At 41.4% G+C, this 19,938-nt stretch overlaps 1 protein-coding gene across 8 annotated transcripts in view; it reads left to right on the top strand.

The window, feature by feature from the left end:
* RAB28 (RAB28, member RAS oncogene family) overlaps window positions 1-19,938 on the top strand; it is a 110,588-nt gene that overhangs the window by 61,343 nt on the left and 29,307 nt on the right. For 2 of the 8 annotated variants that reach the window (XM_075930724.2, XM_006128166.5), the window contains one exon: window positions 9,980-10,491. The exons of the other annotated variants lie outside the window; for them this stretch is intronic. In XM_075930724.2, coding sequence (XP_075786839.1) covers window positions 9,980-10,320 — 341 coding nt within the window. In that variant the 3' untranslated portion in view covers window positions 10,321-10,491. Of the gene's footprint in view, window positions 1-9,979; window positions 10,492-19,938 lie in introns of those variants that run through there. 8 annotated transcript variants of the gene reach the window in all.

The following is a 19,938-nucleotide window of genomic DNA, read 5'->3' as shown; positions in this document are numbered from 1 at the left end:
CTGACTTTAAATGGTATGAAATACTTTTTATGTCTGTGATAGAGACTTAGTTTAAAAAGTAAAATTATAGTATATATTATTTCTTTATCAACAGAAAAAAGTATTAAACATCTCTCTTTAAGAATTTGCTGAAGAGAACTCTTTGAAACTTTGCCACTACTCCATTCCTGAGGTGTTTGTAACTCAGAGGTTCTACTATAGTTGAAGTTCATAATCTTTCTGCCAAAACTTTTTCTGAAAATGAAAATGATCTGCCAAACTCTATGATGTGTGAGACAGATCACATGTAGCATGTGTTGGGGCTATATTGGCTCCTTGGTCTATGAGTGCTTTGGGTGCACTCTTTGGGTTTCAAATCCTAGCTGAGCCAAGTGGTATTGGTTTTAAAGCTTGAAAACCTCAAAAATTGTATTATAACGTTAATAGTATGAATATTCGCAGTACTTTGTACTAATACAGGAGATGTGTACTTATGTGTGAGAGCATTAAATCATCTATTGGACTGAATGATCATTAGAACGAGTAGTCAGTGTCTGTGGTAGAAACATTTCACTTAGATTCATTTAAAATATAATATTCTGGTTGTGGGTGTCAGAATCAAAATACCCTGTAATTACTGATAATGATGAAGGAGCAGGGGTAGGGAGAAGGAATCAGCATATCTTTAGCTGCTATAGAAACTCTGTGTTGTTAATGAAGATACTCTTTCAATTTATTAAGTATTGTCAATTTTATTATAATAGTATTTAGTAAATGTTCATGGTCCTCCAAAAAGATTTCTAGAAGCTAGGGATGTCATTGTGTAGATGACTGTACGATTAATTGACAAGCCTCGGCTTATCGGTTAATCTTGTTGACTACACGTATCCCAAGCAGAAACAGCCCTTTTCTGCCGGGGGGTCCAAGATCCCTGTGGATAGAGGCTGCTATGCATCTCATGGAAGTAGCGTGCATCAGAGGCAGTAGCGCAGTGTGTCAGGAGCTCCCTAGGAGTGGGACTGGGAGCACACTGGCTGCTGGTCCCACCCCAGGGGACTATCGAATAGTTGAGTAATCAGTAGGTTTTCATGCTGTTATAAAATCCCTATTAGAAGCCTTGCTTCTCAAGGTGCAAAAGGGTATTCATTTAATATATCATTGCACACATGCAGTCCCATGCTGTTTAAGGAAATCTGGATTTTACTGGAACTTGTTCATTCCACCTCTGACTTTATTAGTTGTAACTTTTGTAAAGAAAAAGGGGGGAAAATTGAAATAACTCTTTTTGAAATAATAAACCTTAATCTTTGTCTGAGCCTATAAATTTGTACTCCACCACATTCTTCGTTTTGAATAATTGATCCTGATGGATACCCATAGTGATAAACTGTGAGGAGAAAATTGTAGTTTTATTTTTAAAGGGAATTAAATGTAGTAAAGGTATAGTCTTTGTAAAGCGAACTTTGAATTGCCAGATAGTATACCCATTACCAAATAATTAATTTTCTTATGTTGTCTTTCTAGTAATAATCAATAAACTACAGTTTAACAGGAGACTTCCAGTTTGAGAGTGGAGTCAGGCAAAACTGTTTACAGAGGACTGAATAGTTATTGGGGTAGTTGAATATTTCAAGTGGTTGATCACTAGAGCAATAATGTAGTTTTCTGAGCACAGCCAGTACTTTTTCCAACTGTTTTATAGTGATATCTTGAAGCTTAAAATGTAATCTATATGGGTAAGCCACAAAAGCCACTCTATATTAAAGTAGACTCTGACAGTAAATCAGTTGAACAGCTGGCAACAGTACTAACTCATAAACTTATTTATTAAAAAACTGAAGAGGGGAATTATATTAAAAAAAGAGAGGAATATGTTCTACCAGACCAATGGATACATCTTAAAACCTGGAAAGTGCTGTAGATTAAGGGCCCAATTTATGAACATCTGTTCTGGCATGAGAGTCTTGTGTTCTTTACAATAAAAGTGTGAAGCATGTCTCTCCCCCCATACTAATCATGCTTTTATGCAGTTCATAAAACTCCTATTCAGTCCTATGCAACTGGGCCTCTTTGCTTTATACACTTGCTAGAGTAATTACTCTGCCATTTACTGAAGAGTAAGTACAATAGCAACTTCATAATCCCATGATATGCAGTTATCCTCACTTGTTCCAGGAAGTCATATTTACATACAAAGAAGTAAATGAGCATTACATTTAAGCACATGAAGGAAAATTCAAAGGAAAATACTGAAATAATAATGTTCATGGGAGAGCAAGAGCAGCAGATACATGTTTTTGCGTAGACACAAAGTCCCTTAAAACATAAAATATTTAGAAATATATTTTCTTTGAATCATGGCATGCAATGCCTTAGACAAGGACTATTAACTTATTTTATATCTCATTCCTGTTGGTAAATTCTCACATCATGCATATTCAGGTTAATTTTCTAAACTTTGTATTTTAATGAAATCTATGCAGAACTTTTGTAACTATTGACACTCTGATTGCATTCTGTTTTTGGAGCAAACCCTGTGTCTTAGTGCATCAGTGGAATGAAGCTTTTCTTAGCTGCTCAGGTTCTACAACTCAAGAGGCCTACTTGTAATCTGATGTAGAACATCTTTTAGGCAGCCATATGGTGTTAAGCGCCTGCTTAATATTTCACTGTATCCCAGGGATGAGTAAGAGATTTTATTTTCTCTGAATGTTGGGAATACCTGTGAGGTACTGAGCATGCCCAGGGCCTCCCTCACTCAGGACACTGTGATTCATAGGGTGAAATCCTGGCCCCTTTGCAGTCATATTTGCCACTGGCTTTAGTGAAGACAAAATTTGACTTGCAGGGTGTTTTTAAAACAGTTTATTGAGAGAGTTTTTGAATGAGTTTACAGATCTGTGCTGTATGAATATAATATAATATAATTATAATATAATATAATTATAATTAAAAATAAAATAAAATAAAAAGTTTTCCTGCCGGGTGACAAAATGATATCATCATGCTCTCACACCAGAATGAAGTCATCATGCTTTCACATTCTCTGGCTGTGAAAGCGAAAGTGGCCTGAGAGGGGTGGGTGGGTGAGCATAGTGAACATGGGGCCCAGCCTGCTAGTAGTATTACAAAAGTGAGTTTTTGTTTAGAGAAATACAGTAATATACTATCAAATATCGCTGTTTGACAGGCAGTTACTGGGTTCCAGATGGATTATCTTCACACTATCCATGACATGTCATTTCTAGTAATTTTTATTACACTGAATCAAATATGCCATTACACATATTTAATAAACCAGGCATGTCAAATGATAATATTCCAAATCAATTGGACAAGGTGTGCTATGGCTTTTTGGTTTTGTTTATTTTTGTTTTTTTGCAGATTAATGTACTTTGAATAATGGTAACTAAAGTAGCTCCTTATCCGCTGTCTATTTTTTGGGTATGTTTTCAGTGCTTTAATTTTTCCATAACAACAACCACACAGAGATTTGCCATTCCTTTAAAATTTCACCTTCATATTTTAAGACCAAAAGGAACCACTGTGATCATGTAGTCAAGGGGTCTCGAACTCCTTGTCTGCAGGCCATCCCCGGCCAGAGCAGTTGCACAGCCTGGCCCAGGAGCCCCTGCAGGCCAGGGGAGGGTTGTTAATTACCATTGCCTCACCTCTCCCCCCCCATAGTACCCTATAATCCAATGATGTAGTTTTGGGGATCACTGAGGGGCCTGGCGTGAGGCAGTAGTCGGCACCCTCCTTGTGATCCTTGCAGCAGCAGGAGCTGCAGGGAAGCGGAGCGTACTTGGTGGGTGCACTTGCTCTGCTGCGTTCCATTTCCCTGCGGCTCCTGCTGCTGCAGGGAGTGCAGGGGTGCCTGACTGCTGCTCCTGCTCTGTGCCAGGCCCTGTCTTCAAGATGATTTAGTCAGCTAGGGTGCATCTGCACAGCGGCATTATTTTGGAATAATGTCCGTTATTCCGAAATAATGCAAGCATCTACACATCAATTCTGTTATTTCAAAATAAATTTGAAATAACGGATGGCTTATTCCGACATCTGTAAGCCTCATTCTACGAGGTTATTATCTATTTTGGAATAACAGTAGTGTGGATGCTCCACTGCTGCTATTTCGAAATAGCTCCTCCCCCTGGTCATTCAAAGTAATTACTCTCTAGTGCCTGCTGGGACTCTAATTCAAGGTAGCACGTCCACATTAGGGAAGCCTACCTCGGGCTAATTTTGACACTTCCCTGTAGAGTAGATGTGCTATTTTGAAAAAAGCTATTTCATAGTATTTCTTCTGGAATAGCTTATTTCGAAATAAGTATGCAGTGTAGATGTAGCTCTCACAGTAGTAAGGATCTTCCATTTCTCTGACTGCCATGTATAGATGTGTTAGTAAGCTCTGCTTTTCCTTCTACCTTGAATGTTACCTCTCTAGATAACTTTTGTGTGCAATATTATAGAGCAAATGTTTACACAGGGAAACAAAGAATAATTTATTTTATGAGACATAATTATCTGGTGGAATTTCACTTCCTATAGTGCCTAATATTAGACTTATTTCAGACAGTCTGGCACAGTGTGAATCATTCAAAGTATCATTTTTGTTGTCACAGGTGAACTGCTGTGCAAATGGTTCTCAAACACCACAATATTGTATTCTCAGAAGCATGTTAGTTATATTTGCTTTTTTCAGTGTGTCTTTTTCTTTGATTAAATTGTTTTGTGAGTTCTGGTATACTGAGATGCTAAGATGCAATTTGTGTTGCTCTACATATAACAGTTTGCTCTTTGCCCTAAATTTCCCTTGCATGCAGAGCTGTGAATCACAGAAAAAAGATGCCATTCTAGAAGATCAAAATACAGTTAGCTAGCTGGAAGGTTATAATGGAAATGTGTCAATCTTATGGCAACAATATTTTAGCTGGTTTATTACTTTATATTAATGTGTGTTTTAGTACTGAACATGTCATCACATAAACCATTGTATCCTACCCTAGTGGGGATTGGTATTTTCATATTTCAGGACATTTGTGAGGATCAAGGTTGATGGAACCTTGTTTAGGAACTTCTGGATTCCTGATCCCAGATAAACAAGTAATCTTGCTTTCCTTCCTCATTCTGGACCTTCTCTGTTCTACTCCTTGGCCCCAAATTGTTCCTTTTTTTCATATGTATATGCATGTAATTACGTTATCCCCAAGAACTTTCTAGCTGCCTCCTTGCATTAATCACTGATCTCCTCCAGCATGGATCCCTCTTCTCTTACTACTTTTATTCTTCTTTCCCACCCAACCTGTGTTAGGCATAGTATAAGGAGAGTACTTTTAATGCTGTTAGCTTTGCTTTCCTTTCACAGATCTTCAGGGAACACTGTATTAACAGACCAGTGTGACTTTCAGTATTTTGTTCTTATTTTTTTAAATATCCTAGTTGTGTTTTGAGAAGTGTGGGTTACTCTACATGCACACATTTTATTTTTTTTGAACAGTAGAAATCTTATGAGGATTTTCAGCAGTTTCTTTGGCTGGATTAACTTGATGGATGAACCATTATGGTCTTTTGGTTTAAATAATATGTGCACTAGGAAGAATTTCCTTTGGAGCTCTTAGAATGCTGGGTAAATAATCCTTATGAATTAATGTAGAACCCTCTCCATAATCCTATCAAATTCAGCCTAATAAATGCTTTTTCGTGTTTTTGTTTCAAAATGTTTTAGTATCAAAGACTCTTAAGTACCCCGATGATATGTAGCACTACCATTGCATGCTTTCATACTCAAGTTGTACCTATACAAATATATTTGAATTGTAATTTCACCTTCCTTTTTAAGTTTTACTTTTCCTATCTTTAGTTCTATGCCTTAGAATAAATAAGAACTAGGGCCAGATTTCAAAATGATTTGGGCACCTAATGATGCAGATAAATATCTAGTGAGTTTTTCCAGAAGCACCTAACCTGTAGAGTCCTGTGCAGATGCAAAAATATGTGTCCCCAATCTGCACTCAATAAACATGGGCAGTAGAGATGGAGTGGATATGTGCAGATTTGTAGAACTTTAACTATAAAATTTGGATCTACATCAATGTTCCCTCTAATATTTTTCCATCTATATGTGGAATACATTTTGTTATATGCACTGAGGCATGTGTGAAGGTGCACCAGTAGGAGAAACACAAACCTAGCTGTGGATACTCTGTTAAACAGCTGGATGGCATTGGACTCTCGAGTGTCCTTACAAGAGAATACTGATCCACTTCCATCCATGACTGCAAGAATGGCCCATGACTATCCACAGATTTGTAGGGCTTTACTAATCAGGTTACGTGCCTAACTGCTATGGAATTAAAAGCATTTAAGCAGGTAAAATATTTTTTAAATACTGACATCTACAGGAGACCCTCGTGATTTGTGGAATCACTATCCACAATTTTTGCGTATTTGTGGGTGTCTCTTATATCCTATTACATCCCATCCCCCAGCCTATGGGACGTGGTCTGGTGGATGCTTGTTGCCAGAGGGCAGCAGCCAGAAGCCATGGTGAGTTCAGGAGATGTGGAGAGCTCCCAGTGGGGAGCCGGGAGCTGCTGTCCCCTCACTATTCACAGATTTTGCCATTTGCAGTGGTGCCAGGACTGCACCCACCATGAATGGTGAGGGTTTCCTGTAAATATCTTTGAAATCTTGTGTCTGAAGTTTGTTTATACATTAAGAATTTTTATAGAATAATATTGGAACCTATGAAACAGGAATTAATTCTGGTATGATCTGAATGGGGAGCACTATGATGATAGGTTAGAGTACCACATATGTTAAGATTTGGCCAAATGATGATGAATTTCATTTTTGAGAATACATCTGAGATAAATCAAACAGGGTTTATTTTCTAGGAATTAAAATAAAATAGAAATTCATGGTACAAACTTAGTTTTGTAGAGCTATTATGAGTATTTACCTCGCTTCTTGCTCTGGATTTCTTTCCCCTGGCACAAGCACAGCTGCATCACCTCTTGCCATGGCCCTTTTAACCTCCCTTTTTAATTAAAAAACTTAACTCAGATGCTATTTAAAGCTTCTAGTTTAGTTTTGGAAAAACAGAAGTTTTAAATGTAGCTCAGGCATCAGTGAACAACTGTTAAAAGCCACACACAAAACAATACTTGTAAAAGGCGGAGAAAGTTTTAAAACTGTTTTAAAAGTGAAGTTGCCAGTTGTGCTGCATGTTTCAATAGCTCTTCGCTTTCAGTGGACGCTTTTAACTATTGTTTTCTATTAAAAAAGCTGTGTTTTATTGAAACAGCAATACAAACCATCAGACTGAAAATAATAGGAGGCACCTTGCCATTTCTCTTTAACTTTTTATGAAAATGTTTGGAGTCTAAGGAAATTGCTTGTTAGAGATGTATAAGAGGTTGAGAGAATGACAGGATGACAGTCCACTTGTGCCTTCTATTGGTGGGATAGGCCCATACCCATCTAACCCTAGGGTGATCCTGATCATTGCTTTTGAAGAAGGTGCTGCTTTCAAGGTTACAGAAGATGCATTCCTCACAACCCATTTTTAAAAAACATTTACTCTTGTGCATCCTTGTTTCCTGTACACCTATTATTTCCAAAGATACTGTTGGTTCCTAACTAATGGCACGTCTATAAGAACATAAGAATGGCCATACTGGGTCAGACCAAAGGTCCATCTAGCTCAGTATCCTGTCTGCAGACAGTGGTCAGCACCAGGTGCCCAAGAGGGGGTGGACCGAAGACAACGATCAAGCAGTTTGTCTCCTGCCATCCTTCTCTAGCCTTTGACAAACAAAGGCCAGGGGCACCATTCCTTACCCCCTGGCTAATAGCTTTTTATGGACCTAACCTCTGTGAATTTATCTAGCTTTTTTTAAACTCTGTTAGGGTACGTCTAAACGACATGGCTCCGTCGACGGAGCCATGTAGATTTGTTTGTTCGGCAAAGGGAAATGAAGCAGCGATTTAAATAATCGCGGTTTCATTTAAATTTACATGGCTGCCGCGCTGAGCCGACAAACAGCTGATCAGAGCCATGTAGTTTAGACACACCCTTATAGTCCTAACTTTCACAGCCTCCTCTGGCAAGGAGTTCCACAGGTTGATTGTGTGCTGTGTGAAGAAGAACTCTCTTTTAATAGCTTTAAACCAGCTACCCATTAATTTCATTTGGTGTCCTCTAGTTCTTATATTATGGAAACAAGTAAATAACTTTTATTTATTCACCCTTTACACATTTCTCATGATTTTATATACCTCTATCATATCCCCTCTGTCTCCTCTTTTCTAAACTGAAAAGTCTATCTCTTTAGCCTCTTCGCATATGGGACCCATTCCAAACCCCTAATCATTTTAGTTGCTCTTTTCTGAACCTTTTCTAATGCTAAAATATCTTTTCTGTAGTGAGAAGACCACATCTGTACGTAGTATTCAAGATGTGGGAGAACTATAGTTTTATATAGGGGCAATAAGATTTTCATCTTATTTTGTATCCCTTTTTTAATAATTCCTAGCATCCTATTTGCTTTTTCAACTGCCACTGCACACTGCGTGGACGTTTTCAGATAACTATCCACGATAACTCCAAGATTTCTTTCCTGATTAGTTGTAACTAAATTAGCCCCCATCATACTGTACGTATAGTTGGGGTTATTTTTCCCGATGTGCATTACTTTACACTTATCCACATTAAATTTCATTTGCCATTTTGTTGCCCAATCACTCAGTTTGGTGAGATCTTTTTGAAGTTCTTCACAGTCTGCTTTGGCCTTGACTATCTTGAACAGTTTAGTATCTATGTTATGAAATTAGGTGGAATTTATAGAGGTCGATGTTTAGCATGCAATTTTATAAAGTCAAAGGCACATGACCTCACATATATGTCGTTGACAAAGTGCGCCTCCACCCACTAATATCTATTCTAATAGTGATGCACTTTGGCCGGCCAGCCAACATTCCGGCTGCCCATTTGAATTCTGGGTTAGGCTCCCAATGCCTGATGGGATAAAAACTTTGTCACACATAGTTCTGGGTAGTTGTTGCCAACCTCCCATGACACACTTATCTCTTCCCTACCTCTCTTCTTGAAAGCAATGGCAAACAACTGTTTCATATCCTTTTTTCCCCTGGTTAACTGTGCAGATGCCATAGTATGGCAAGCATGGACTCTGTTCAGCTGCAAACTGCTATGGAAAGTATTGGAAAAGTTTCATTCTTTATCCTGCATTTTGTCCAGAGCTTAGCTTGGTGCCACCAAAGTGAGGAAGAATGTGAGGAGGCCATGCACATAGACGTGCAGGAACACACTGAATGGAGCAATTAGCATATGCTGGCAGCAGTCTGGTATGGTGACACAGTGGAATGCCAATTCTGGTCCCGGGAAGCAAGCAGACTGTGGGATCACATAGTTATGCAGCTATGGACTATGACCCATGGCTGCAAAATTTTCGAATGCATAAGGCTACTTTCATGGAACTTTCAGAATTGCTTTCCCCTCACCCTAATGTGCAGCAGTACCAGGATGAGACCCACTCTGACAGTGGAGAAGTCAGTGGCGATAGCCCTGTGAAAGTTTGCAGTACCAGACTGCTACTGGTCAGTTGGGAATCAGTTCAGAGTGGGTAAATCAACAATAGGGCTGCAGTGGTCCAAATAGCCAGGACAAGCAATAGCCTTCTAGTAGGAAGGAGAGCAGATTTGAGAAATGTGCAGGACATAGTGGATGTTTTTTTTCTGTGATAGGGTTCCTTAACTCTGTATGGGGGGGGGGAGGAGGGTGGTAGGGATATCTGTTCCATTTACCTTGATACCCGACTACTGCCAAAGAGTACTCCTCAATGGTGTTGCACATGTTGGTGGATAGCAAGGGCCATTTCACTGATATCCGTATGGAATGGTTGGGAAAGGTACATGACACATGCATCTTTAGGGGCTCTGTTGTCTTCAGAAAGGTTCAAGATGAATTTTTTTCCCCCAGACCAGAAAATTACCATTGGAAATGGTGAAATGCCAATAGTTCTTCTTGGAGACCCATTGGCTCATGAAGCTGCCAGCCTGGACAGCAGTAAGGAGCAGTTCAACTTCAGGCTAAGCAAGTGCAGAATGGTGATAGAATGTGCCTTAAAGGATGCTGGCAAAGTTCACCAAGGTTGGACCTTGATGAAAGCAGTATTTCAGTTGTTGCTGCTGCTTGCTGTGTTCTGCATAATATCTGTGAAAGTAAAGGAAACGTTTCTGGTGGGATGGGGGTTTAAGGCAGTTCGTGTGGTGGCCAATTATGAGCAGCCAGACACCAGATCAATAAAGAGAGTACATTGAGATGCATTGCACATCAGAGGCTTTGAAAACCAGTTTCATGAATGACCTAACAATGATGTGACAGTTATTTATATAAGTTGCTTGTTACCACATGTTGTGTAGGTACTGCCCTGTAAATCCTCTCCCTTCCCCCATATGCAGTTGGCAAAATAAATAAAGACCCCGAAATTATGTTGTTCTGAAATTATGTACTTTTATTTAGAAAACACAAGGAACACAGACATTGACTGAATGGAAATGGGCATCGTTAGGGTCTGATAATGGAGGAGGGGGAGCACAAAGATATGTGGCTTATTGCAATCACCTTGTGTAGCAATCAAAGCTATGGGAATGATGGCCTTCTCCAGGACCCATCTCAGGGAGTTGAGTTAAAGGCTTCCCAAGCCTACCTCTTGCATTCTAGGATGTCTGGGAAAGAAGGATATGGAACTTGCAGATTAGAATGTGTTTGTTCAGCTACTTTGTGTGATGGCTGACAAAATATTGTGGAAAAATATACTTTCAGGATTTACCTTCTCCTGTAACACAAAAATGGCTAGAGAGATTTTTCTCAAATATATATATAAAAAAATCATGTTTGTAATGAAACCAAGCATGTGAAAAAGGAGGGAGGAGTTTTAATAGAAGTCCAAGCTTAGCCATAACTTTATTAGCTTTACAACTTCAAAACTTTTAAACTAATCCTCATAACAAATTATTTAGGACTGATAAATATTGGGATACATTTAAAAAAAAAATGAAAAATATCCATCCATCCTTGCTAGAAGAAAGACAGAAGGCCCTGGATACGGTTTAATGAGGCCACAACTTTATTCACTTATAATATTTGGGAATACCTAGTAACAAATTGTACAGTGAAGGGACAAGAGGTGTCAGTTCCTTTCTGCTCCAGATGTAGGAGTCTCAAGCCATCTTCCTCAGCTCTCTTAAAGGAGAGTCCGGAAAAGAAGAGGTTGGCGGTTCCCTATTGATGAAACATAGATCCGTTGCCCATCTCCTATAAGGATGTTTTAATTCAAGTCCTTTTCTAGTCCATTTTATTTGATAACTGTATTGCTTACATGCTGAGCATCTGTACTGGACATCTGCCACAAGTTTTACATGGAAGTTGTGACATCATAAGCGTACCACCCTGTTCTATTCTACCAGGCTCCAGACGAGCTTTGGGGGGAGACAAAAAAATCCATCCCACCTTGGCTAGTCTTGCGGTGAGGGATACATTTTTTCCCAGGTCTCCAAGGAAAAGGAACAACTAGTGTTCCTACAAGATGTCAAATGGGAAGTTGTCCTTTTGCCAAGTTCATGGGTATCTGGAGTGGGTGCTGCTAGCCCAAATCAGGTAAAAACAGCCTTTTTGTGGCTGCATGAAGTATGAAGGCTCTCCGACTCTTCTGGATGATAGGAAGGGGCATGCAGACACCTTGTTCTGATTAGGATGCAACTGCTTCTTGCCAAGCTTTCACCCTTTCCCTTACAGAAAATAAAGAGGCCTTTAAAGGGACAAAGCCCCTCTTCCAGCTATCTGGACAAATATCCACTCACATACAGGTTGCAGGGGGCACATTTCTGTCCACAATAATGGAAATTTACAGATAGTGAAAGTTAGAAAAAGGCACCTTGAGACCTTCTAAGAGTTTAAGGATATTTATTTTGTATATTTTGACGTGATCATGACAGTTTGTGTGTTAATGCTTATAAAGCAGTGCCTATTATCATTAAATAATTGTTTGATTTCCCCATGATTTCCTGCAGCTGTTAAAGTTTACATAAATAAAAAGTAGAAAAATGCTCAAAATAAACATCTATTATCTGTAAAAAATTATAAAAGAAAAATAATACATTGAATTCTATCAAGCCCTCCCTCTATATATAAATATTTAATTTGTACAACACTGTGAAAAAATGTTATTGTATCCTTCCATACTTCATATACCACTTGCCTTGTAAGGTTTGGAGAGTCCTCATATAACCTTCATATAGCTGGTCAATAATTTTTCTGGACTATTGGTAAATTTTTCAATATCATAAAAATATTTCAGTTCATGTAAACTTTATTCAGGCATTTTAACTTTGGTAATTTTAACACTTTTATTAAGTACTAGAAGATTTACCCATTGTTGCTTGGGTCCTCAACTCAAATTTTGTTTTTCTTCATTTAAATCATTGCTTGCGGTGGGGCTGGGGATGAAGTGTTTAGTATGCCGGCTTTCCTGGGAAGAGAGGATAGTCTCAGCCCCCTCTCTTACTGCAACCGTTTGAGGCCAGGTGAGAAGCGTCTGTCCTGATGCTGCAGTGGGCACAGCTGGGGGAGCAAACAGACAAATTCTCTGAAATATATAGTTGTCCCTTTCTCTACCCCCAACCCTCTGCTGGCCCAGTGGGATTATAGTTATCCAGGTCCCCATATTTGGCACCTCGCTGCCCCCTCTGGTCATTCTGTAGTATAACTCCATCCTACCAGACCGCTATCTTTCCAAGTTATGAAAAACAATTGAATTCTAGGGACATCCCATTGTCTTGGCACAACAAAACCCAGACCTTGCCTTAAGTTATGGTAGAAGGAAGCTGCATGCCAAATTTGGTGGTCCTAGTTCATACCATTTATTAGGAGTTCATGAACAAATGGACTCGTGGATGGACATACAGACAGATGCACATTTCTAAAATATATAGTAAATAGATAAACCTCGTACCTTTTGTATACTTGTTTATTTTCAGTAGATCAACTGCTCCTAGTCTTTAGCCTGTTTAGTGACTTTTCAAATTAAAGAACATTCTGTAAGAGAATGGATCGAAAGAAATAAAATATCCAGAACAAACAAACTGCACATCACTTGAAGGCAAGAAAACTCAACATACAGGCAGTCCCCGACTTACGCGGATCTGACTTACGTCGGATCTGCACTTACGAACGGGGCTTTCTCGCCCCGGAGGTCGAGGTGGCGGATTGCTGCCTGCGAGCTCCGGGGCGAGAAAGCCCCGTTCGTAAGCTGCTCCCGGTGCCCCTAGTCTGCTGGAGACCGTCTCCAGCAGACCAGGGGCACCGGGACTGAAGCCGCAGCAGCGGCAGGTTCCCGGGCTTCTGAGGCTTTGCCAGAGCAAAGCCTCAGAAGTGCGGGAACCCGCTGCTGCTGCGGCTTCAGTCCCGGTGCTTGTGGTCTGCTGGGGACGGTCCCCAGCAGACCACAGGCACCGGGATTGAAGCCGCAGCCGCGGCGGGGTCCCTCGCCTCTGAGACTTTGCCAGAGCAAAGTCTCAGAGGCGCGGCACCCCGCTGCTGCTGCGGCTCTGCTCCCCGTGTCCCTGGTCTGCTGGGGGGGGGGGGGGAGGCGCAGCTAGTGTGCCCCCCCCCCCAGCAGACCAGGCTTTTGTTGTGGACCCTGGGGCAGAGCAGCTGGGGCGCTGCCGATTGGTCCTGCAGCGCCGCTCTGGGCACTACTGGACCCACCCGGCAGCACCCCAGCTGCTCTGCCCCAGGTCCTGATTCAGCCGCTGCTGGTCAGTTTCAGCAGTGGCTGAATCAGGACGCCTGGGGCAGAGCAGCTGGGGTGCTGCTGGGTTGGTCCAGTAGCGCCAAGGAGCAAGGAGCGGTGCTACTGGAGCAACCCAGCAGCACCCTAGCTGCTCTGCCCCAGGCGTCCCCAAGTCAGCCGCTGCTGAAACTGACCAGCGCTGACTACAGGAAGCCCGAGGCAGAGTTGCTCTGCCCCGGGCTTCCTGGAATCAGCTGCTGATCAGTTTCAGCAGCGGCTGACTTGGGGGAGCTTGGGGTTCTTAAGTTGAATCTGTATGTAAGTCAGAACTGGCAGACAGTTTCAGCAGCGGCTGAATCTGGACGCCAGTTCCGACTTACATACAGATTCAACTTAAGAACAAACCTACAGTCCCTATCTTGTACGTAACCCGGGGACTGCCTGTATACATATTAGTCCAAATTCAGCTCTTCGTGGTGGTTTCACACACATAATTGTGGGCAGAATATGGCTATGTGTGTGCCTACAAATGAGTGTTAGAAATATGTAGACTGTACATTAGTATATTCATTGTAGTGTATCTGAATGTGCTTATTTCAGAACATAGCTTCTCTACAGTCAATAAAAATGTGTTTTAATTTTTAGTGATAAGTCTTAGTGTTATGTATTTAAAAAAACCCCTATCATTTCAAAACAATTTGATTTGGTAATAATTAGTCACAGAAACTTTAAATTATCAGGAAAACCAGGCAGTTACGCAGTATTTGATGTACAGGCAGTCCCCGGGTTACATGGATCCGACTTACATCGGATCCCTATTTACAAACGGGGTGGGGCAACCCTGCACTAGCTGTTTCCCCCCAGCAGACCAGGGAGACGTGAAGCTAGCGCCCACCCCCCCACCCCCCAGCAGACCAGGGAGACGCAGAGCAGCTTTTCTCAGCAGACACCTCAGCTTGAGAAGAAAGGACTGAGGGAAGTGAGGTGTGGGAGAATAAAACTGAGCTCTGGAGAAATGTTTGGCTAGAGTTTCTCCTACAATATGTACCAGTTCCGACTTACATACAAATTCAACTTAAGAACAAACCTACAGTCCCTATCTTGTACGTAACCCAGGGACTGCCTGTACATGGAATAATTAAGCAGCGGAACCTAATATACTGAGTAATTATATTCAGATATATGCCAATCTAGCATCTAAACTAAAAAACTGTATAAGAGGGATTGGTGTTTCCAATTACCTAATATTGGAGGCTTATTATAATAAGAAAAATACTACCTTGGCCTTATCTTTGAGCATCTGTAGCTTCTTTTTTTATACCCTAGATAACAAGCCTGTTTCATTTGTAGTTTTGTTGGGTTTTGTTACTATGTGACTTTGAAAAGTGATGTCAGCTCTCTGCAGCTCAGTTTCGGCTTCTGTATAATGTGGCTACTAATACTTACCTTTCTTTGTAGATTGCTTTGATATCTAATGGTAAGAAGTGTGATATGAATATTTTTTAGTATAGGAGTTTGTATGAGTAGTACTTTTCAAGAATCCATGGAATGTGTTCTCTGAGATTTCCTCTTAATCCATTTGTTTCAAGTGAACGTATATTAATAAATTAGTACGTAAGGACAAGATGTCTCTATAGTTTCAAATCCTATTTTACATTACGTTTGTGCTCAGGTACTTACAAGACACTGAGCAGGATGTTTGTATTTCAGCAGTTACAGCAGCTGCAGTCCTTTCAGAGAGGACACTTTTCACTCTTCTGTGATTTGCTTGAAGGGGATAGGAAGCCAGTTATCTAAACCTTAGTCCAGAAATACTATCTTTACTAACTTCAAAGATTTAATTAAATTCTTCATGTTAATTTAATAGTGAGATAATTCTAAGAGTCTGAATAAAGGCGCTCTTGAACTCTGAAGTTGAAATCCTAAGTTGAAATGAGGGAGTTTTACCATTGACTGCAGGGATTTGGGAGAAGCAGGATTTCACTGCTAAAGACTTAGGACATGTCTACACTACAGAGAAGATCAACTTTCCAGAGGTTGATCTTCTAACATTCTATTTAGCGGGTCTAGTGTAGATCCCTAAATCAAATGCTCAGAGCGGTCCCTGCCAGAATATGGTATTCCTCCTTCTGCGAGTGGATGGGTATTTAAGGTACGTCATCTCCAGCTACACAATTAATGTAGCTGGAGTTGTATATCTTAGGTTGACCTTCCCCTCCAGTGAAGACCAGGCCTTAGAGTTGAAATTAGTGCTTTGTGGTGTTATAAGGACACTTTTTTCCCCTGATTTTCCTGTAAAATCATGAGATCCTGTCAAGTGATGAAATTCTAATGATCTTTATTTAGATAATATCCAGACAAATATTTCTAGATGAATTTTGTTATGCAACACTCATTAATAGGACAAGCTGATTACTTACATTTAACTTTTAATGAGTATGCCTCTTCTTTGTGCAAGTAAATTCAATTATATTGTTTTAGATGTATCTAAATAGTGAGAAAATATAGAGAGGGATGTTGAAAGAGAAGCTGATCAATTTTTGGCTTGTAGATATATTGGACTAGCACCATCTTCTGATTGTTTAGTACACTACATCTTACATGCCTTTTACAAGAGCAGAAAAAACGATGTAGTAAAATACTCGTTCAGTTTGGGTTAGTACCTTAATATATTCTTTTGAGCTATGCTGTTTATAAAATAGCTAAACATAGAATATACATTATTAGCTTTTGCATATGTTTATTGTAATAACTTGTAAATATTATTTAATTTGCACAATATAGAATAGCTTCTAATGTCAGTTCTTACAAAGAAACTTAGCTTTTTGCACCAAATTATTTCTTTAATTGTTTATCAGTATGTCATTAGTTGATTAATCAAACCAAATGTAAACTAATCCATTGTGTCTGTGATAGTTGAAATATTTTTTCATTGTATATTAAAGAGAGGATTCCGGTTCTTTTCAACAGCCAGCTGTGTTTCAAGGCACATGGGGATGGTATTCAAATAGGGAGCAAACCCAACAGAGCTGTGGAAACAGCTACAAAGTCTCTTCATTCTAGAGGAAAAAACTTTTTCTTGACTTTACTAGACTAGAGCATTTATTGTCCAACTGAGATGTCTCAGTTGGGGGCCACTGCAGTGAGAGTTGGGGGTTTTGGAGGAGGTTTTTTGCTTCTCACGTGTGTGGTCCCCAACTGATTTTTCTGAGGGTCAGTGATCCCCAACCAAAAAAGGTTCCCCACTCCTCCCATAAATTAAGAAAACATCGAATCCTTTTGTGTTGGACATACATTAATATTTTACTTAGTTTATCAAACTTCATTTTAAATAAACGTGAGAAAGTGAAAACACTTAATATGTTTAATAATTTAAATTAAACCATTCTCCCTAGCTGCAGCACTAGCAAAATGGCTGAGGCATAATTATCTAATTACCAGTGAGTTTCCATTAGCAATTGGTGCTGAAAGGTTTGCATTGAGCTAGGTGGTCCACAGGCCAAAAAGTTTGAGAACCACTATACTAGATGATTTACCTGACGTTGCTTAGGTCCTTAACTGAAATATTTTTTTTATTTTTTAATTTAAGTCATTGCTCTGGGCCGGGGATGAAGAGTTCATTATGCAGGCTGCCCCAAGGAAAGAGGATAACCTCAGCCCTCTCTCACTGTAGCTACTTGGGGCCAGGTGAGAAGTTCCTCTCTATAGCTGCTGCAGCAGGCACAGCTAGGGAAGGGGTACATGTCTCCTGTCTGGAAGACAGAAAGACATACAATCAGAGAAAGTCTCTCAAATATATAGTGGATAGCTGTACATTTTCCTACCCCTGCCATGTGCTGGCCCAATTGAGTTATAGCTGTCCTGGTCCCCATCTCTGGCCCTTATGTTCATTCTACAGTATAACTGTTCCTGGTAGCTTACCCCTCCCTTTCCGTTTTATGAGAAACAGTGGCATTCCATGCACATCCCGTTATGATCAGAGGAAGTGCATACCAAATTTGGAGGTCCTAGCTCTTACCATTTAGGAGAAGTTCTTGAAGAAACAGACCCACAAAGAAAGAAAGACACACTCTCTCTCTCTAATATATAGTAGATAGTTATTACACTATGGTATCTGAGATGCTGCTACATTTCCTAACATTTGTTCTAGCATGATTATGATAGGTTAGATTGTATATAAATGGAGGACTGGAGCCCAAATTGTATAGGATGTATAATTGGTGGGTATCTTGGATTTGCATTTTTGTTTTGTTTCATTTCATTTAAATATGGCATAGAAAGTTGTTTTGCTGATCTTTTACATTTATACTGTGATAATCACACTGGCATCTTGAAAGCTCAGCAAAAAAAAAGTTATATTTGATTTTCTTCCCTTTATCTCCACCACAGATCATGTTTTCTTTCTCTTTCTTCCCTCCCTGCATACAAAAGGCACTCTACAGTGTCACAGGACTTTTAGTAAGGAACTAGATATAACCTGCAAATTAATTGTCTTTTGCCAGCCCTAGTCTTTTCCCAACTCTGGTGATGGTGGGCTTCAGATAATCAACTTCACTCAGGCAGTGTTTGTCTTCCCCTTTTTGCTGTTCTCTTGCTTGTGTCTTCAGGGTAGCCCTGACTATGGAATGCTTGTTCCCCTAGCTGACACTCAGGCCTTTCTGCTTCCCCTATGGGAAGGAGCACAGTCTCTATTCCTGGAGAAGATACTTCTCTACTGCTACTAGCCTGGTACGAACTAGTGTCCCTTTCTCACTTTCTCAACCTTCTCTCAACAAGGGAGGGGTTGTAAAAAGGTCTGACAGCCCTTAATTGGATTTGAGTGATCCCAATTGGCCTGTGGTAACTCAATTCCCCCCCCAGTTGATAGGGAAGAGTACCTGCCCTCCAGTACCTTCTTGCATTTGTTTTTCACACTATTTGTAAAGTTTGTTTTAAATAAATTACTAAGTTTTCTGTATTCATTCATTAAAAAAAACACACACCTTTTTGCAGCTGGCTGACCTGACTTTGTAACAATAAATTGATGTTTGAGACACAAATAACAGTTTTAATTAAGCTGTTGCTGATACAGGCAGTCGGATACAGGCAGTCGGATCCGTACTTACGAACGGGGCTTTTCTTGCCCCAGAGGACGTGGGTGGTGGGACTGCCCAGATGCGCCGCGGTCCCGCCACCCGCGTCCTCTGGGGCGAGAAAAGCTGCTCCGTGTCTCCCTGGTCTGCTGGGGGAGGGGGAGACGCGGACCGCCCAGATACGCCGCAGTCCCACTGCCCGGGTCCTCCCCGGCTTTGCTCCGCGTCTCCCTGGTCTGCAGACCAGGGAGATGCGGAGCAAAGCCGGGGAGGACCCGGGCGGCGGGACTGTGGTGCCCCGCTGCCCGCGTCTCCACGGTCTGCTGGGGGGGCGGCGCAGCTAGTGCGTCCCCCCCCCAGCAGACCAGGCTTTTCTCACGGACGCCTGTGGTAGAGCAGCTGGGGCGCTGCCGGTTGGTCCCGCAGCGCCGCTCCTGGGCGCTACTGGACCAACCCGGCAGCACCCCAGCTGCTCTGCCCCAGGCGTCCTGATTCAGCTGCTGCTGGTCGGTTTCAGCAGCGGCTGAATCAGGACGCCTGGGGCAGAGCAGCTGGGTGCTTCTGGGTTGGTCCAGTAGCGCCTAGGAGCGGCGCTACTGGACCAACCCAGCAATACCCCAGCTGCTCTGCCCCAGGCGTCCCCAAGTCAGCCGCTACTGAAACTGACCAGCGGCTGACTACAGGAAGCCCGAGGCAGAGTTGCTCTGCCCTGGGCTTCCTGGAATCAGCTGCTGATAAGTTTCAGCAGCAGCTGACTTGGGGACACCTAGGGTAGAGCAGCTGGGGTGCTGCCGGGTTGGTCCATGTAGCGCCGAGGTGCGGCGCTGCGGTGACCTACCCGGCAGCGCCCCAGCTGCTCTGTCCCAGGTGTCCAGATTCAGCCGCTGTTGAAACTGATCAGCGGCTGATTCCAGGAACCCCGGGGCAGAGAAACTCTGCCTCGGGCTTCCTGTAGTCAGCCGCTGGTCAGTTTCAGCAGCGGCTGAATCTGGACGCCAGTTCCGACTTAGGGACTGTAGGTTTGTACAGTACTTATCTTGTACGTAACCCGGGGACTGCCTGTACTGTCCTTA

This window comes from Pelodiscus sinensis, chromosome 4 (assembly GCF_052426305.1).
Source record: "Pelodiscus sinensis isolate ZL-2025 chromosome 4, ASM5242630v1, whole genome shotgun sequence".
Taxonomy (NCBI): Eukaryota; Metazoa; Chordata; order Testudines; family Trionychidae; genus Pelodiscus; species Pelodiscus sinensis.
Note: the sequence above shows the minus strand (reverse complement) of the source record. Positions and strands in the feature narration are given on the sequence as shown.